At 36.1% G+C, this 21033-nt stretch overlaps 1 protein-coding gene across 4 annotated transcripts in view; it reads right to left on the bottom strand.

The window, feature by feature from the left end:
- Window positions 1–1148: 1148 nt before the first annotated feature.
- Window positions 1149–21033, bottom strand: part of khdrbs2.L (KH domain containing, RNA binding, signal transduction associated 2 L homeolog) — a 141882-nt gene continuing 121997 nt past the window's right edge. Inside the window, exons 8-15 of one of the 4 annotated variants that reach the window (XR_005961314.1) lie at window positions 15872–15930; window positions 14174–14345; window positions 12852–13536; window positions 12273–12318; window positions 6083–6133; window positions 5601–5731; window positions 3354–3437; window positions 1149–1998 (exon numbers count right to left, since the gene is read on the bottom strand). Coding sequence is in view for 1 of the 4 variants with exons in the window: in XM_041563158.1 (XP_041419092.1) it covers window positions 14248–14345; window positions 15872–15930 (157 nt within the window). In the remaining 3 variants the exon portion in view is untranslated. Of the gene's footprint in view, window positions 1999–3353; window positions 3438–5600; window positions 6134–12272; window positions 12319–12851; window positions 13537–13601; window positions 14346–15871; window positions 15931–21033 lie in introns of those variants that run through there. The other 3 variants (XR_005961313.1, XR_005961315.1, XM_041563158.1) reach the window with 3 other exon arrangements.

Genomic DNA, 21033 nt, shown 5'->3' with positions numbered 1-21033 from the left:
TTCACCACGTAAAGTAAATGACATTTGCTGGGTCATATGTATAAAACTCAAAACCATTTATAAATTATGCTTTGTGCTTTATTATTGTTTTTATTTTGTTATGCTTGTATAAAAATACACATTTTTTGATTGCAATCTAAGGGTTATTTACCAATAGTCGTATATTTCTCTGCAATTCAAATTTCTTAAGGCTGAAAATCATGAAAGTGACTAATGGTTTAAAAAAAAACACTTCTTTTGATATTAAGCAGGAAAAAAAAACCTTAAAAAAAGCTAACTTTGGAATTGTATAGCTTGTGAGGTCATGTAGAACTGTAGATATGGAAGCTGTCCCAGCCCAATGTAAACTATTTATTCAATTTGAGTTTTTCAAAAGTATGTACATTCCTCATTTTTTTTCTTGTAACTGAATAAAGGCTGGCTTTATCGATATACTAAGTTGGGAAAAAGGGTTACTATAGCTACTGACATACACCTACACAAATGAAACAAATTGCTTGATTCTTTGAAATGGCAAAATCACTCGCACAGAAGGCGCACTTTACAAACAATCTTTATGTAATTTGTGAAGCATGTTTCAATCAATTTTTGCCATGACAACAGTATAATGCTTCAACTATCTGTCTGGACATAATTGTGCCAGTAGGTTTCACATTTAATCTTCCACTGGCAGTCTTCAAACTGACATGATTGCAAAAAATAAATAGCAATTATTTCCAGAATCAGCTTAGAATTGCTTGACACCTATATGCTGATAACAAGTAGGTTCATGGAAAACAGTTTCCAAAAAAATGTGACTGATGTGCTTTTTTTATTTGACTGATTTATCAAATTGTCTGAAATAATCTGTGTGATTATTTCACCCCATAATAACTCACTCTTTAAAATGTTGTTTAAGGAGAAACAGAATTTTCCCATCGCTCATACCAATTATATTTGCCAGTTGAAGGAGCACACGGGGGGGGGGGGGGTAAAAGCCCACCAAAAGATCAAAATATTAAGAAATCATCTTCTTTTGAAAAATGATCACATAACATATCTTGTACTTGGTGTTGACCTGGTCTGGCTTTGTTGCAGGATCAGAATAATGCAGTTGATTTTAGGAAGCGTTACTAAATGACAACAGGAGAAATATCAGTAGAACTGTCTTAATTTTAGAACTGTATGAATATATGCATACGTTTATTAGTATCGCAAAGTAAGGCTTTAGATGTTTTGCAATAATACAATATGGTGACAAATAATGACAATACAGATAATAAATATAAGTGGAGGAAAAGCCTTGCCCCAAAGAGGCTACAGACTGATTGGAGGGTAGGGCAACAAAAAATATAGTGATATACTTTTGAATACATTGGTCTGCTAATTTACAAAGTGCAGGACAGGGTGATATAAGAAAAACAAACCTGTGCTCCCCTATGAATACAATGCTGCGTGTGTCTAGTGGGCTGGGCACATAGGTGTCAAAATTTGTAATGTGGTGCAAGATGCAGGGAGCAGTAAGGCCCCTGTAAATGTAAACTATATAGAGAAAAGGCAGTCAGGGTGCAGTTAGCTTAACTGCATCTTAAAGTGATACTGACATGAACAAATGATTCTCAGATGAATTAATTATGTATGTATTCATGGATATACAAGTTACATACAGATCATGTTGCTCATTTTTCGCAGATAGGTTTGCTTTTGTAAGTAATTGTTGCTTGAAGTTCCTAAACCTGACTGTTTTGTCAACCTCAATGTCCCTTCTTAAACTGTCAATTTCAAATGCCAACAGATTACTGCTGCACAAATATGGCAGCCCCCTCCTAGAGGAACATTTGGGGTTTTAATAGGTAATGTAGAAGCATCAGGAAATACTTTTAGGGCAAAATGATAAAGCTCAAGCAAAGACAATATTGTTATATATTTAAAAAAAAGTTTAATTTTAGGTGTTAGTATCTAATTGACAAGGATTTCGGTTGCTTGCAAAGCGCAATAATTCTTCTCCACTGTCATCACCTGAAAATAAAGAGACTGAAAATTAGATGCAAATAAATACTTACATACAATACAACACAGTATTTTACAAGTAGCATATTTGAATGTTTACCTATTTGGCCAATGCTTTATAATTCCACTCTGTAAACTGAGATGTTTTTCACCCATATCATCTGCGGTATATATATATATATATATATATATATATATATATATATATATATATATATATATATATATATATATATATATATATATATATATTGGAAAGAAACAAATGTATAATGTTCTTTACAGACATTATAGGACTAATCTATAAACACTGGGCAAATTTGCACCTGGGCAGTAATGCAAAGCAACCAATGTGATTTTTTTTCAGCCTCTTGTAAGTAGAACAATTGAAGCCAGCATATGGTTGGTTGCTTTGGGTTACTGCCCAGGTACAAATTTGCCCAGTGTTTATAAATACCCCCTTACATGTCTTTCTGTGAGATGTGTTATATCCTAGTGATAACACCTAACAAAGTCTGGCAAATTAACAAAGGAAATGTTCCAGTAGGTTTGGTATAAATTCTTTTTTCTTTAGGGTCTGCTGGATGGAGCTAATCTTATTAATAACAGAGTCCATCCAAGCTTAAACCAAAAAAACCCTTAAAGTGAATGTTTAACTTAAACTGTGTTATCTTCTTTTTCAATTATTTAGCTTTATGCACTACAGCTTTTCAAATTTCAAACTGTGAAATGAAATCATTTAAATGAACAAAGTGCAATAACACTGTAGTACATTAAATATGATCAGGATATGGTCAACCTATAAAAATATACTGTAAGACAGACGTGAAATCTATTAGCCAAAAAGTTTTTAAAAAATTTCCAGTCCTTTTCGCTATTTGCAGAACTGTCTTAAGGCTAAAATATTGCAATTTGCTATACAAATACATCATAAATATATGTAAACATGGCTTTGTATAAAAGTTTTTTAAAAAGATTTGAAAAAATGTATTTTCCTGATCGAATTATGATGGTGACTGATGATTATGAAATCTGTTTGCAAACATGAAAAACCCATTTGTTGCCATAAGAATGCATCATGCAAATGATTTAAAAAACAATAACTCTGGTTAAAAACCATTAAATGCGGTTCATGGCATTTCATGTATTTCAGAGCCTTCTGGATAATCGGTTTATAGATTTTAGATTTTTAGATTTTTGTACCCATAGTCTAGGAGTCAATTTTAAGTACAGCCTGAAACACAGAGGCTGAGCTGATGCTGCATCTTTAATTAACTTTGATTCACACCTGTTCTCTGTGAGATATTATGTTCGGCGTGCCTGCCTATTGTGATTCCAGATTTTCTGGATTACAGACCACATACCTGCAATAATAGCTTCACATTTGATCTGCTCCGTGGTTAACTGGGCTGCTCACCCAAGCACCCAGCTAGCACACTGCCTGTCATCTTGGAGAGAAACAGAACAGAAAAGTAAATAATTTAACAGCCCGTTAAAATAAAAAAAGACCCAAGCTTCTTATGGAACCAATCCGAGATTATAAAAGCTAATTTCCAGGCACACTGCACATTTACTTTCTTCTGGTAGCAACATTGTGCATTTTACTATTATGCATTAATATCTCTGTCAGATTCCCAATGCATTATATGAAAAAATCTTTAGACTTTTGAAGGGGAAAATAACATTCCGGGCAGGAAAGTAAAATGCAGACTCATCAAATGTTATTTGTTGTAGCAGAAAATCTACTCTTTTGTGCAAGTTTCTAAATAAACCATACGTTAAAGTAATTTGCTGTCAAGATAACAATCATTTGCTACAGAAAGGAACAGCTAACCCTTTCAAAGTATATAACGCATACAGTTGAAACAAAATTATTTCTTACACCTCAGAAAGTACCTCCTTCAGAAACCTTGCTTGGAGTGCCTTTATATATTTGTTTCTTGATTTGCTACATTTAGATTGCAAGAATGCATAGAAATTGCACTGCACATGATTATCTATAAACTAGCATGTAAGAAATTTGAGACTAGGCAAAGAGCTCAGTGGATAGTTTCAGGGCCAACTCTGGGGCTACGGCCTCCTCTCTCGCTCCACGAATAGAACTTTAGTGCTGGAACGTGCTAAGTCGAGGGGGCATTGCTAGTGCAGTGAGCGCTATTGCTTTCTCTGAACTAGCGGAGCTGAATTTCTTTTTTAGCTCTTAAAGTTACCAGAGGCAGATTTTTTTGTCACCCTGGTAACTGTTCGCTCACTGTCGCCTTTCAGGAGCGGCCCTGGATATCTGTCAGCCCTGGGCAAGATGACAGAGATGCACTATGAACGAAAGTACCCTTGGCTAGTGCACTTTCTGAAGAAGAGTGGTGCCGGCTAGGGTAGTATGTGAGTAATTAAAGTTACTATGGTGGGATGCCTAACAAATTGGCATCCACAGTGGTTTTAATTTCCTTATACTTTAAACTGCAAAATAATCCTATAGTTAAAATCCCACAGGATCTGTGTAAACATGAATTTGTTCCCGCAATTTGAGCTACAAGATTGAAACCAAGATTTTCAATCACAAGCATAAAAGCAGTTTACCTCTCATTTTAGACAGAGTAATAACTTGATGCCCAAACGTCTAAAAGTCCAAATTGATTTAAAACAGTCCAATAGGATCAGAGCAGCTCCCATTGACTTCTAGAAGACCTCCACAACTTTAAACTGGCAAATTTTTGTATTAGTGGCTTTTGTGGTTTGTACAGCTTTTTAAAAAAAACGAAACCATAAAATTTTAGAGATCAGTGGATATAAAAATCGAAATTCGATTGTAATAAATGGGCCCCATACAGCGTCGGACTGGGCCAACAGGACACTGGGAGAAAACCCAATGGGCCATAGCCTTTGTTGGTGCGCTGCTGGAAACCTCTGCCTACAGGAGCCGGTACCGTAGCTCCGGCCCCCCAGCGCGATCTCATCACGCTTAAGGTATGTACTGTGTGCGGGATTGGTTTAGCTTGTGATTGGGGATGGTGGCGGCACTTGTGGCTGGAGTAGGGGGCCCCTAGGCAGCAGCTCCGGTGGACCCTGGGCACCTCAGTCCGACACTGGCCCCATACTCTCTAGGGAAGATTACCAATATTGATATTTTATCCTCTTAGTTACTCATTGGCAAGGCCATCATTTTAGATACAAAGCCAGTATATGGTTATAATTAATATTGTGTCAGCTTTCTTTGTAAGGGTTAAACGTTTCAGGTGTGTCAATAAGTTTGGGTTAAATTATGTTTCAGTGGGCTGACCCACTACTGATAAAATTCACCTAAGTGAAGAAAACATTTATACAGTATGTCATGACCAATTTATAACAAGGCACAGATGGAGAAAACCCCTGTTTTGACTTCACAAAATGCAGCATTGAAACATACGTTCAAAGAAAAATAAAAGTGTGACAATGATCTACCAGAATATGACATAGCAAGCCACCTAAAATGTCTAGATATGGTTTACTCCATCTGTCCTTTGCCTGCAAAATAAAATCTGAGATTCAATGTGATAGAAAGCTATTTAACCATTGCATACTTTGTTAGTTATAGTCTAACTACTTGCTTTTTCATGTCAAGAAGTGATATTTACCTTATCCTCTGTATTTCTTAAGAACACATTTGTTGTGATATTGTTTTTCCCACAGCAAATCCTCTGGATTTCTCTCCATTTCCTGCTGAGTATTTCAACATTCTTGATATTCATAAACAATCAAGGATTCGCTGCAGCAATAAGGATTAGATGGATTAAACCAGTGCTAATGATCTATAAATGCATTCCTTTATTTTCACTTCATTTAAAGGACAGGTCACTTAGGGTAATGGCACATTAAGTGGCGATTTCAACTCAAGTTAATCGAGGGGCATTTTTAAAACCGTGTGCTCTTAGCTTTAAAAATATTTGCTACCCAGGTTAACCATAATCATTGTTACAGTAGATTCCACTCTACAATTAATGAAGACACAATATTGCACCAATAAAATTGCAATTAACATTTCTGTAAACTAGCAACAAGGGTGCATGTTCTTTGCATAAGGGGTAAGCTGTAAATAGTCCATGACTGGAATTACCACCTGCCTTGATGAGATGTTACTTCCATGTCTTCCATCTACACATGCAACTGGCTTGTAACAAATAAACAGAAAACAACAATTAAGGTATGCAAACAAGTGGTTTAATAAAGCATACTGGGGCTCATTTATCAACACTGGGCAAATTTGCCCATCGGCAGTTACCTATAGCAACCAATCAGTGATTAGCTTTTTAAAGCCAGCTGTAAGCAGAACAATGAATGCAGCAATCAGATTGGTTGCCATGGGTTACTGCCCATGGGCAAATTTGCCCAGTGTTGATAAATGACCCCCACTGTATATTACAACAATGTATAATTACAAAGTCATTAAAACAAATAATTTAGTAGATACCAAACACAGTGTCCAAGAAAAAAACAGCAGCACTTAGGTTTGCAAGGCAGATAATGTTTTGGACATTCTAGTCTAAAGGGGTGGCCTCTGGTACGGTGATCCACTTTATGGGTAAAAAGGTCCCCTGCTATTTGTCTATAATGTCCTCTAATGTACTTGTAAAGTGTAATCATGTCCCCTCGCAAGCGCCTTTTTTCCAGAGAAAACAACCCCAACCTTGACAGTCTCCCCTCATAATTTAAGTCTTCCGTCCCTCTAACCAATTTAGTTGCACTTAGTCTCTGCACTCTCTCCAGCTCATTTATATCCCTCTTAAGGACTGGAGTCCAAAACTGAACTGCATACTCCAGATGAGGCCTTACCAGGGATCTATAAAGAGGCATAATTATGTTTTCATCCCTTGAGTTAATGCCCTTTTTTATGCAAGACAGAACTTTATTTGCTTTAGTTGCCACAGAATGACACTGCCCAGAATTAGACAACGTGTTATCTACAAAGACCCCTAGATCCTTCTCATTTAAGGAAACTCCCAACACACTGCCATTTAGTGTATAACTTGCAGACATTCCAGTATGTAGAATTTGTGGCTAATATGATTATAATGGGCACAGTCTCTTTTAAGGGGACCTGTCACCCTAAGAAATAATTCCAAATTATTTTCTATTTTATCAAGCAAAATAAACTTATAACACTGTATAAATGATGTATATCTTACTTCCTTTAGTCTTTGAATTCAAAACCACAGAAAGCAGGCAGCAGCCATTTTGTGAACACTGTTATCGAGGCAAGCTTTGCATCAACCAAAAATCTTCTTCTTGTGCCAGAACGGGGGACCTGATGCCTATGCCCATGCACTGACTACACAATGAGGCGGTGAGGTGGAAGAAGGACTGTGGTGAGAGCAATGACATTGCTAAATGGAAAGTGAAAGTAATTGTCTGGTCGGGCAGGCAATACATGACCGACAGCTGAGACTTTTAAATACCTTTTTAATGTGTATGGATGTGTTAATTAAAAAAAAATATTTGGTTTTCATGTTTATTTGAAAAGGACTTTTATTATACAGCTTTTTATGTCTGTGTGACAGGTCACCTTTAAATAATTTGCAATTAAGCTTGGAAACAATACAACAGGATCGTTATATTAATCATACAGTGTAGTTAATCTAACTCCTTTAATTTATAACCCCCATTAAAATAAACAAATATCTTATTTTATTAAATTTGACAGAATAGGATTATGCTGATATAATTTAACCAGAATAGAAGCCTTAAACATATTAGATGTTTTCATATTACAGTGCAAAATACAGAAAATGTAGGTTTTAGGAGGAACTTAGAATCTTTTATAGGGTCATGCCTTTCTTAGGTACCATTACTAAACAACTTATTTAAGGATGAACCAAGTCCAGGGCCCAGTTTGGGATGCATCCAAATGTTTATACTTCAGCACAATTCAGTCATTCATATTCATCTGATGCAAAACCAAATTTATTTTCCAGTGTTGGGTTCAACGTTTAATGGATGTGGGAATCGATGAAAGTACAGCTCCTTAGAAAAGCAGTAGTAGCTATACTTTCATGTCAATGACTACGTATGCAATTAGCAAATTTATAATTATCAATATTTATTTGAAGTTAGGTACCCTCAAGACTTTCAAGTGAGCATTTTGTTTGTAAATTTTATTCACAAACATCATTTTTATTTACAAAAAGTAAATACACCCATATCATTTATTGGGAAAGTGGTACATTTCCTAATTTATTTCTCTGAACCACATTGAAGAGACACTATTTAGTGAAATACACCACAATATCCTAGAACATTATTCTTCTATCAAATAAGTGCAATACAAACAAAACATTGCACATTCTATTGTTGTATCAATAAAGCAGGGGAACCCAGAGGCACAAAATTTACCAGTGGTTGAGTAAACTGCTAAAGTTGCAGTATAAACAACAAAGACAGCCACGTTCAGAATGTTATTACTGGGTAGAATGGCTGATTTTGGCCCTATAGGTTGGCCTCTCAGGAGACAGCTTTGACCAAACATCCGGTGATTGAACTTGAAAGCACTTATTCTGTCTGTTAAAATCTACATCAGCTGATGTCTCTATTAGGGGTTTGTCTGTTCAATGGATGAACCAAAAATAATGGATGTCACACTCCCCCCCACCACTTCCTGGCCAACAGTATCCAACCATTGCCACCTTTTAAGACAATCCCCAAATCATTTAGTAGATGCGCAATAACAGAAAGCAATATTATAGTGTAGTCTGTTAGCAGTTAACCTTTCAGAAACACCATCTAAGTTGTCACAGAGGTGCAATAACATTACTAACTCCATTTCAGAAGAATAAAGGGTTAAACGGTTTTATGCATTTCTCTGTATTAATCTGCCATTAAACATCAGGCAAGGGAAATAAACAAGCTGGATACTGTGACCACATGTAAATAATCGCTCTAGAAATTGCCCTTTTTTCAGCTAGTATTCTAGTGTAGTGGTTTTGGGTTTGACTCAAGCTTCCCTTTTAGGTCCAAAATTTGGTTACTTCCCCCCTTAGCTAAAATAGGATATACGGTATTGCTGTTTTCATTCAGAAATAAATAGGACAGCAGAAAATTGTTCTAATCAAATGAGCATCCAGGAGTTTCTAGGAGAGTAAAATGGCATTTCACCTAAATTCCATCCTAATCTGCTTTCAGGATGTCCCCACCAAAAGCTGATTTAAGACCCCCTAGGGGTCAACCCCATGGTTTAGATCTCATTGATTTAGAGTGTTGTTTTTTAACACTTCCTATAGTAAAGGTATAAGAGATTCAGTGGTATTGGGTTAAAAACACTCCAATGCATGAACCACTGTAAGGGGCAAGAAATTATATCTATTTCTGTGGCATTCCTTTGGGATTACTATCATAAAGACGGACCATTATGGACCAGAACATTGCTATACTTTGTGCCTTGCTTTATATAAATTCAGTTTAGAAGAAGAGCAAGTGAGCACTGCTATATTGTTTTTGCATCCTTTTCAGGTTACAGTATAATGCCTACAGGGTATAAGGCACATCTCCCCTTTTGTGGGAGAAGGAAAGGATACAACTAAGTAAGCTTTATAAGAAAGGTCTATATAAACACACCAGTAAACCCTCAAAGTAATGCTGCTTAGTCAAAAGAAGTATTGCATTTCTTTCCTTCTATTATGTACACATCAGACTGCCTTCTTTCAGCTTAAACCTCCAGGGCATAAACTTGAGCATGCTTAGTTTGCTCCTCTCTCCCTCCCTTCTTCCTCCTCCCTCCTCCCCATCCTCTTGTAATCTGAGCCCAGAGCTATGAGAAATCATGGAGAGACTCATGCAGGAAGTGATGTCACACCAAGCTAATATGTGGCAACTGCTATCTTAAACAAACAGAGAGCTTCTAGAGCTGTTTACTCGGTATGGTAAAGCATTCTACAAAAAAAATATAGAGTTCTATCTTGCACTATTGTGGATAATCTATTGGCAATAAAATACCTTCTCCTTTAACAACTGTTTTAGTCAATTTTAGATTACAAGAATGTTAGTGATATGCACCACCAGACACTCAAAATCATTTTGACAGGTAATATAAACATTTCCTGGCAGGTAGAAACAGTATAAAAGCAATAACATTTGGTTTGACTAGTAATTGAAAAACTGTGTGAAACAGATGGCATCAACTTTTTACATGTAATAATGTATGCACTGTTTACGAGACATAGCATTAATTACAGTAGTAAGATAGGAAGGTTATGTATCATTTATGTTAAAGGATATCAATTTTCTCTTAATACTTTAACAGAATGGTGATTCAGACCTTTCAAGGTATATTTTGTGCAAATTGTTTTTGGTGTGAGACTTTTCTCCTTATGAGGACCTGGCAGTTTTGAGGCTTGTGCAGATGTTCAGAATTGAGCAGCACAGGCACAACTTTAGAGGTCACAGCCATGAAGAAGCAATAATACACTTTTATCTGTTTCTTGGAAAGTGCAAAGAAGCAAAATGCAAATGACAGCAGTAGCAGATCAAAGTGTTAAATAATTTATGCACAGACAAGCAGAGGACTGGTGGAACTGCTTTTCCATATCCATTTGAACCTATTACAATAAACTCAGTAGGAGAGCATTAGTATTGCTTCTCTTTACTGCACACTGCATTAGAACTTCCCCCTCAAGCCAATTTAAAGGTTCTTATTGAAATCTAAGTAGAGCTGATCTTTAGCAAAAAATAAAGACTGTGATAAAATACATTGATGATACAGATGAAATGAAAATTCCTATTTTAATAAAGGACATGCCATTCACAAGTACATATTACCATTCTCCTAAAGGAGAAACAGGAGGATGCCATCTAAAGTGTTGGCCATCTTGTTGCATTTGTAAAAAAAATTCAGTAGGCATACTTTGGCTTTCCTCAAAAATAACACGGTCCAAGAGAGGTTAAAGGAGAACTAAACCCCCCTTTCTAATAAAAACCCCAACCCTACACAGTCCCTGATCCCCCTGCACAGGAGTTAACATAAGTAAATACCCCAAAGCTGGTAATTATGCCTTGTTGCAGAGTCAGCGCAGTGGAGCTCACTGGGGCCATCTTTAGCCACTTCAGTAATCTTCGGGTCTTCTTCCAAAGTTTTGGTAATTTTCGTCGATTTCAACGCATGCACAGTTGTAGCGCCAATACGGAGCTTCCTTACTGAGATTACCAAAGCGGCTAAAGGTGGCCCCCCGTGAGCTCTGCTGCGCTGACTCTGCAACAAGGGGCAATTACCGGCTTAGGGGTATTTACTTGTGTTAACTCCTATGCTGGGGGGGGAGCAGGGAGGGGGACTATGGAGGGTAGGGGTTTATATTAGAAAAGGGGTTTAGTTCTCCTTTAATGGGTAAAATACCATATTACTAATATTACTGTTTTCCACTGATAAAGAATACTATGAATTCCTTAAACACCTGTGAGGAGCCACCCTTCTTGCTATCCACAATGGTTCTTTCACTCTTGGTTAATAGGTTAATAGTTCTCTCTCTTCTCGTTAGTTTCTAGCCACATACAAAACACAAGGGCAGTCTTAGTAGCCCTGAGGGATTGCCAGCAATTTGAATTTTATCTGACAGCCAAGAAAGTGTATTAATGAACTTGCACATTTATCAAACTCCTCAGAATTTCCAGTTTATCAGAACTGATTTGAATACTTAATTCAATTTAGTCCTAGGTGTTAGAGTTTAGTAGTCACACTGACCATTACCACCTTACCATTTTAAGCTCCCAAAAAAAATCCAACCCAAATCTATGCAGGATTTAACAAATCATTACAAGTGTTTCCATGTAACAAGCTTAGATAAATCTGACCAAAAATTTATATCACCAAATACACCAGCTGCTTTAATTCTTTTATTTTTCAGCATATTACACACCAGCTTTCATGGCAATTTTAACTATTATTTTCTGTCAGAAAGCTGTGTATTGCATTACAAGACAATAAATCTCCTGGGTTTTTATAGAAATGTTACTGAAGCTGAATATAGTATCTCAAGTATTTTAAAAGTCATACTCAAAGGCACCTTTAAAAATGCACAGGTCCGAATAATAACAATAAACACAGTAAAATACACAACAAAATAAAAAATGTTCTCTTATATTAATTTATCTTTTATTAAAAAATCAAAGTCTTGATTTTTTATTGGCTTGATTCTCTCAAATGTTTCTTTATTCCCTAATTTATAAACAATCTCTATTTTTATACAAATATTTTACAAAGTGGTGTTAAAAAACCCAATATTTCTAAAATAATTTATTACTAGTGTGATGCTACGCTTTATGCTTACCTTAAACTCTAACTTCACTTTCATCCAGCTTATGAGCGCAGGACATCTGAAACAGAAAAAACAATTACTAAACAATAGAAATGCTGCAATTTAAGAAAAAAAATCTTTGTTAAACACAGTAAGTGTCATTTTATATTCAGATCTTATTATGCAACTCCAGCTGCAAATCTATATAGGGCATACATTTACCTAGTAGTAAAACATGTATACTTTATTCTCATCAAAAAAGTAAACCAATCACAGTGACAAAAAGCCAGGAAGAGGAAATATTAGGAATATGGATCTTTTGGGGTCCCTATATTAAAGTCTGTTTTTTTTTTCAGTTACATACCCCGAAGATATTAAGTTATATAAGAGTTGCATTACTATTATGGTTAATTTTAGTTTTGTTTAGTTACTTAAAGTTTAAGACTTGAAGAATGATTTTGACACTAGTTAAATATTAATAATCTGTTTAATTGCCTATAATCCTAGTTGTTATGCTCTTGAAGGTTTACTTTTTTAACTACAGATTTCGTGACTGAGAAAATGTAACATTTTCTTACATAGTGGAAATTAGAGAGTTACTATTAGTGTTACCTGTTTATCGTTTAGTCATCCTTTGAATCCTGCGACATTTTCCTTAATAATCATCAGCCATCAAGTCTGATAGTCTCAAAAGAAATATCAGCCCTCTAAACTGCTTTCAAGGTTGGTGATATTTAGCACTGAAAATTACAAATACAGTTTTTGAAGTTGTAGTTAAATAGCAACAACGGGGAAGTGACACTGATGATTATTGTAAAGATAAATAATTTATTAAGCAGATGCAGTCAGCCCACTCCTGAGAGTGAAAAACAGAATGGTATCTAAACAATGCTCCCATGTTAAATAGGATATTTAATATTTGGGGAAATTCCAGGTTTGAAGAACTAGGCATTAGGACAGTCTAATGGTGGTAAGTCATACTCTTACCTCTTTTAACTCCGTTACATTCTCACGAGAGACAAGCTAGTAGTACAGACAAGTCAGTCAAAGTTTTGGTTTAGCAAAATCAAGCTTAGAGTAAAGTTTAGATGCAATTTATCATGCTAGGTCCATTGTCCCATTAGCAACTTGTACATTAGTGGCATCTACCTAAGATTCAGATAACAGTTTAGGAAGTTAATTATTAAATAGTTTAACAAGCAAAAGTTATTAATACAGTTTAAAAATGTTACACAAAATACTTATAGCAGGCTTGGGTTCATTTTGTAGTTTTAAAAGTGAGACATTTTAGGCATCCCTAGAAAAGGAAATACAGCAGATATTTAGAGCTAGAAAGCAAGTGATTGCAAATTTTATTTCTTAAAAAATTTTCAGCTTTATTGACAAATTTTGGCAAACATAGCTGACAAATTATGATTTCCTATTTAGAGAAGATTACACATTGACCGTTATGTAATTGTTTTAACAAATACAGATTAAAACACTGAACAAATTCAGTTAGCTACATTCATTCAGTAGCTTATTTTTTTCAACCCCATTAAAACAGCATTTTAAATTAAATTTACAAACTTAATACTGAACATTTTATGTTCTCACATATATTAAAAAAGCGGGTTTAAAACATATTATCTACACTTGTCTTGTGTCCAAAAATCATATTACATATTTAGCAACCCTACACAAATAAATCAGGCTTTGCAATTTTTGCAGGTATCAAGAGCTAATAGAGTGATAACACATCCATGCTTATACGCCACAATGAGTAACAACCAACACACGTTATCCCATGTCATGATTATAGACATTGATTGCAAAAATTTTGGAGTCCACATTAGAAAATATTAAAGCCAATGTCACAGCAATGTTATCTCAATCTCAATTAGTACATAGGGAAACCTCAAGCTGCAATCCCCAAGATAAAAATGGACAATTACTTGTCTTGCTGCTGCTTATGGAGAGGCCAAAGGCTAATAAGTGTCTAACAGATGGCCAAAAATGCTGAAGACCTTCAGTATCTGCCATATGGGTGTTCTCGGTAGCCTGCTCTAGGTGCTCTTTGAAGTGGTGCCTTTAAAGTGGATCTCAACTTGGACCATTCTTCTTGGTCTAGAATGAAATAAGATTAACAGCTGTAGAATTGCGTACCCTCACAAACAAATTCTATTGAGTATCTAAGCTCCCTATAGAATATTGTTATAGCTATTTAATTTTCAGTTGGAAACATTAACCATAGGTAGTTTATATAACAAATACAAGAAATAGATACTTTAATGTTATTAAACATTTATGGTAAGATGGGAAATAGTTGATTGCCTGCAAAGAGGCTCTGTGTAAGTAACTTCACCTTCATAGGTTAAAGGCAATATTAAAATTCAAATGCAAAGTACAATTTCAAATGCAGTGATTCTTTTTCTCTACAAAGTAACATCGGATACACAAGTGAAATAATTTCAGTTCACAGAATTCGTTTTTCACTATGTTGTTTAAATTCCTTGTCATGTTAATGCAACAGATTTCATTGTAGTGAATTCAAAATGCAAATTACATATTAACGTTTAAAGAACTGCAAAAAAACTCTTTTTAATGCAAGATTTGTAATTGAATAGGGTGGGCAGATCAGTCATAGTAGTAAGCTCTTTAACTGTAGGAAAAAATCTGCCCCCACAATTCTAGCGTATTCTGGTTTATCTTTTGAAAACCTAAAAACACAGAAAAGTCTGTTGCTTTCAGTATATTAAATTGTCCTAAGAAATGTGGAGGTGTAATTTTGATTTATCTTCCTTTTGCCATTTCTAAAATTAGCTGGACTAGCTTCAAAGTCAAAAATGTTTTCACCTTATTTGAAACAGTCTATGTCTTATATTACACCTTTCTGTAATGTTAAATCTGAATTCCTAATTAATAGACTTTTCTGCCTCTACATATTATTGAAATTGGATGAACATTTTTTTCAAGCGTAGAATAATTCATCTATAATTGACGTATACTTATTTTAGTTGCAGTAAGTAGGACATGCGACCATGTCACCTTATTCAAGTAGTGTTCTGGGTATTTTACCTATTTGTGCCAGTATTCATCAGTACAGTACATAGTTTACATTATATATAATTACATTATATTGTATGGGTTCAGTGGGCATAAAAGAACAACAAAGCTACTGTACTAACATCTTGGTGATTCATCAGATTGCCCATGGTTTCATTTATCATGATTGATACTGATGAAATAAACAAGGGAAAAACATTATGAAATAACTAAACATAACCCATACTTAAAGCTTTTTTTTTTTTTTTTTTTGCCCTTTGTTCATCAGAGATGATTAACATTGTTTGAAGAGTGATCAAAAGGTTAAACATTTTATGAATGTAATTTATGTTTACTAAGAACAATTACTTTTTTAAAATGATTTTGCTGTATTTACTGCTTTACTGATTGCAACTTTTTGAGGAAAAAACATAGTTCAAAAAGACTCAATCACCTTTCATGGTCAACAACACTGCTCTATAGGAATGGGCAAAAAGACAGCAGACATTTCTCTTAATGCATGATTCGTTGCTATAATTTTTCAAATATCCCACATTAGTTTAATCCAATTAACTGCAAACTATGCAAAAACACATCTTTAGCCTTACCATAATGATTGTAGCTTTCTTCATTTGTACCATGTTCATAGTCATAATATTCTGATACACTAGGAGAATGAAATATTAATTCATTGTTTAAAGAAAATGAAAAAGGTTGTAACAATGATCAAATATTACCATGTTTTCCTTTTTTTCTGACATCCCAACTAATGAAAAAAAACATAAAATCAAATAATAAATAAGACAAGAAATAAGAGATACAAAAAAACAATTAAGTACCAACATAAATAAATAAAAAGAGGTAGGAAGATAGAAGAATATATGAACCCTTTAAAAAGACACTTTGAAAAAAAAAATAGGTTAAAGCAAGATTAATACAAAGAAGCCTTGTAGATATAGTAAGTAGATGGGCTGATTTGGTAAGGAGAAAAGGAGGAAGTGGTGCAATCGAACAGTCCATGTGCAATTCATGAAGTTGTGGGTTCCAGATGCTAAGAAACCATCTAAGAGAGTGCTACAGTTCCATTTAAAATATTATTTATGTAGTTATAGATTATTCTTGGCAGTAGTTCATTTTATTTTCAGGCCTCTTGCATTCCTAAACATACATTTCATACTGGTATCAGCTTGTATATTGTGTAAATACAACTTGTTGCAATCCCTGCCATTATGGATCTCCCCAACCAAATCTCCACCCCTATTTTTCCTTACTATGCCCTAAATCTAATCTAACCTATCTTTCACATATTGTCACGGTCGGCACCGAACACCAGAACAAATGCCAAGCCCCCTGGTCTCGGCTCGTGCTTCACCTGTAGTGTGACCGCCTTTGGCCTCGGGAGGGGCCCTCAGCTACTTGGATGCCACCAGGACTTAAACGAGAGGTGCAAGGCTAGAGGTTCTGGATAGACAATGGGGCACGACTGTTAGCTAGAGTCTTTAGGCCGAGGGTCACGATACAAAACAGGAAACCAGAATCGTCTTCAAAACAGGCCGGGTTGAGGCAGGCAGATGTCAGTCGTAATCAGGCAGGCATAGGTCAAAACCGGGTAATCAATCAGACAGGAGGGTTCAGCATAAGGGGTAGTCAATATTCAGGCTAGGGTCAGATATAGAGGTCAGGATAGTCGTTAGGCCAGGCAGGGGTCAAAACCAGAATCAGAATACAGAAGCTCCCAAAGCACCAGGAACAAGATCCTATCATGGGCAGTTTGCACAAGACTGAACTCCCCTTATATACCCTAAATATTTTGCGCCATTGCGTCCCTTTGTGCGTCGGCATCATCACGCCAGCGCGTCGGCATCAATAATAGAAACGAGACAGGGGGCACGCACACCCTAAGAAAAGGCAATGGCGGCGGAAGAGGAAGCATGTGGCGGGCGTCCCCGCCGATGGCACTGGACCACCAGAGTGAGTTGTTACACATATGTCTAGATTAAAGTCTTCTAACCATTCTCTCCCTGCACCAACATTATTGAGGTATAGCCCATCCCTGACAAAGAGCTTGTAGAAAATCAATACCTGGGGGTTGTGGCTGTTCCCAGTGCCTAAGAGATAAAGAGAGTGCCAAGGGGCTTGTGACTGTGCCTGAAGAAAGAAATGGTTTTGGAAAGTGCAGCAATGAAGCTGATTTGGAAGTAGGCTGTGAGTAACAGGTAGGGGTTGCCTCCATACTCCTTTAATACTGGCCACATATTGAATCCAGATCCTTGCATGGTTAATTAGCAATCACTGCAAATACATGCTGCAGCCTGAACTGATTTATGTGCAGCCATGCAATGTGTATCGAAATTAATTGCCAATTAGCCATGTAGGACGTGCAATCAATATTTGGCCGGTATTAAAGGTGTGTGGTAGCAACCCTAGTAAAGAGTATTAACCCTTTAGTGATCCAGTCTGGGAGAGGCTCTGGGGTAGCCAGAAAGACTGCAATCTCATCTGTGAGAAAGACTGTTTTATATTTTTAATGTCTTTCCTACCATTTAAAAGCAAATCTTCCCACATATTCTATAATGACTATATACTGTATTACTTCCCAGACATACTTTTTTGTATAGGCAGAGTCAGTGTCGGACTGGCCCATCGGGATACCAGGAAAACTCCCGGTAGGCCCAGGTGTCAGTGGGCCTCTTGTTTCTAAACATTTTTCCTTTTTCATGGTCATTCCCTATTTCTTTATGGGGAAAATGCTTAATAATGGGAGAATATTGTAAGTATATATAAAATACTAGGAGAATAAAGAGGTTGAGTGAGTAGAGGAGGAATAATAGTTTGGAAAGGTCCACCGTCTAAGGTTTTCTGGATGGCTCATGGTTTTAGATTTTCTAGTGGGCCCAAGGTCTAAGGCTTTCTGGTGGGCCCCTGGCATCCCAGTCCGACACTGGGCAGAGTTCAATTGTGTTAATAGTTTGTGCTGTCCCTACAATAAATAGACTGTGCATGAACACTCTTAGACAGCAATTTGCAATCTTAAAGATGTGATCTTCTGTTGTGTAATATATAGTTATAAGTATCTATATGGGTTAATCACCTTTTAAACCATGCCACGATACAAATAGGATTAATTTACTCATTAAATAATAAATAGTGTTATGGCTGATGCAGACTTCAAAACATATGCTCAGTGAGGGGTATATATTAAATACCCTGGCTTGGATCCAACGCTTTTGCATTTTTATACTCTTGTATAGGGATTTGGTAGCAATTAAAAAGTGCAGTGTAAAACATGACATATTGGCTTAACGACAGAACTTGATAGGAAACTGCAGACCAAGATGTGACTGATAGCAAAGGCTGAATATTGTTATTTTTCACCTGGATTGAATGGCATTTCTCACGTACATATACAAGTGGATCGGGGGTTTTGACTGCTAAGATTAGCATTCTGAGTAACAGATCTCATTCCTGTCTCACCTTGAACTCAACTGATTTGATTATAAGATCCAAATAATAAAAAAGTAGAAATCAAAAATAATGCTGAACGATGCTCTAAAAAATACAAATACCGAGAAAACCTCTAGAAATGTGAGTTGTTTTTTTTAACAATTCCTTGCGAAAAAAAATCCTAAAACCTCTAGAAGTCTGAATTGATTTTAAAACGATCCAGTATGATCAGTGCAGCTCCCATTGACTTCTATAGGACCATGACAACTTTTACCTGGCAAATTTTGTATTAGAGGTTTTCGTAGTCTTTACACTTAATACATCTAGGAAAACCATGAATTTGTAGAGATTTGTGGAAAAAAACTGAAATTTGATTGTTAGTAAATGGTAACAATAGTAGTGTGTAAAAGGTAGGAGAATGTCCATTTATCTGCTTGCTTGTTTCAGAAGAAATTGGAGTTTGTAGACACAGAGCCATGTACCCCAAACACTATGGGGCAAATTCGCTAAAGTGCGAAGCGGCTAACGCTAGTGTAAATTCGCCAGTGTGGCATCATTTCGTTACTTCGCTGATTTACTAACGGGTGCTGGCATAAATTCGCTAGTGGAGCGGATTTACTCTAGCGCTACTTCGCACCCTTACACCAGACGAAGTTGCACAATGGCGAAGGGACGCAACTACGCTTATTCACTAACTTGCACATTTTACTGAACGTTACCTCTTGTGCCAGACTTGCCTTCGCCACCTCAGACTTGGTGAAGTGCAATAGAGTAGATTCTCTTGCTTCAAAAAAAGTTTACATTTTTTCTAAATCTGAAAAAACGCTGGCGTTTTTTAAGGATCATAGGCTGAAAAGATTGTAAATTATTTTGGGGGTACCCTCCTTCCCCCCTACATTTCCTAACATATGGCATCTAAACTATACACTGGGCACATGTATAGGGCAAAATAACAACTCTATTTTATTTTATGAAGCTTTCCCAGGCTTGTGTAGTGTAATGTATTTGATGCTACATATACGTCCATTGTACTTTAACTTGGCGCTGTATGCAAATTAGGCATCGCTAGCGTAACTTCGCTTTGCTTGAAGAATTAATACAATGCTGGAAAACACATGTTCTGAAAATCCCAAGAATTCTGGAAAACAGATATATTTAAGAAAAACAAACATATAATTCAGCTCGATATGTAGACTATTATCAGTGATTACTATCAATAATCCAGAGCTAGTTCAACAGGATTCAACTTTTCACATTAAGGGCCTATTTACTAAACCTTGATTTTTTTCTCGTTGAGTTTATAAACATAACCCTCAAATTTTTATAATACCCCAAAGCTGCTAAAAATCCAAAAATACTCCAGCTAAATCCTGTCTAGGCCATGTAGAAGTCAATGGCAGATGTCCCTGAAGATGTTTCTTGACATCATCATCTGCGCTGGATAATACGAAAAAAATCAGGGTTTTCGGGCGACAACTCAAAAAAATCATAATTCAGGCGTCAAATTCAAAAATGTAGTGTAATCCAAATTTTCATATGATCTTAACTAGACTTTTGCAGCACAAACTTTTTCGAGCTGATTATTTTATAAATGAGTTAAATTCGTGGATGGGAGTTAGGTCGACTTGGTTTTGATAATTTCGAGTTTTAGTAAATACCCCCATCATATGTAACAGTCACATTTAATTATATTCATAAATGTCAGTGCAGTTACCAGACACTTTCTTTGTTTGAAGGCTCATCATAGTACAGAAGAGAGCACTTGTTTTGAATATTGGGTTACAAAGTAAAATTGCATTTTTTTTTAAAGAAAATGCAAGAATGTATCCTTTATTTCAATACTGACAGCAAAAAATTATTAAAATCCTTGTAATCCAATACAGAAAACTGAAATATGAAAAAAAAACACAAAGAAAGGTATTCAACAGATTTTCCCCTCTCAGCTTAATTGCCTACATTTTCAATGCTTATTCATTCTCATGCTTCATAGCTCCAATAACAAAAGCCTATGGCATGTATCTAATTAACAAGAAGAGGTACACTGAGCTTTTATAAAGAATTGTGAAGAACAGATATTATCATTAGTGATGGGCGAATTTATTCGCCAGGCGCGAATTCGCGGCGAATTTGCGCGATTCGCGTCCAGCGAATAAATTAGCCGAAAAAATTCTCCAGGCGTCAAAATTTTTTTTTCCGAAAAACGGGCGCCGGCGTCAAAAACGGGCGCCGGCGTCAAAAACGAAACGCCGGCGCCGTTTCGCGAATTTTTCGGCGAAGCGAAACGGTGCAAATTCGCCCATCACTAATTATCATTCCGTTCATACAC

Source organism: Xenopus laevis, chromosome 5L, assembly GCF_017654675.1.
Source record: "Xenopus laevis strain J_2021 chromosome 5L, Xenopus_laevis_v10.1, whole genome shotgun sequence".
NCBI lineage: Eukaryota > Metazoa > Chordata > Amphibia > Anura > Pipidae > Xenopus > Xenopus laevis.
This window is presented reverse-complemented; position numbering and strand designations above follow the sequence as displayed.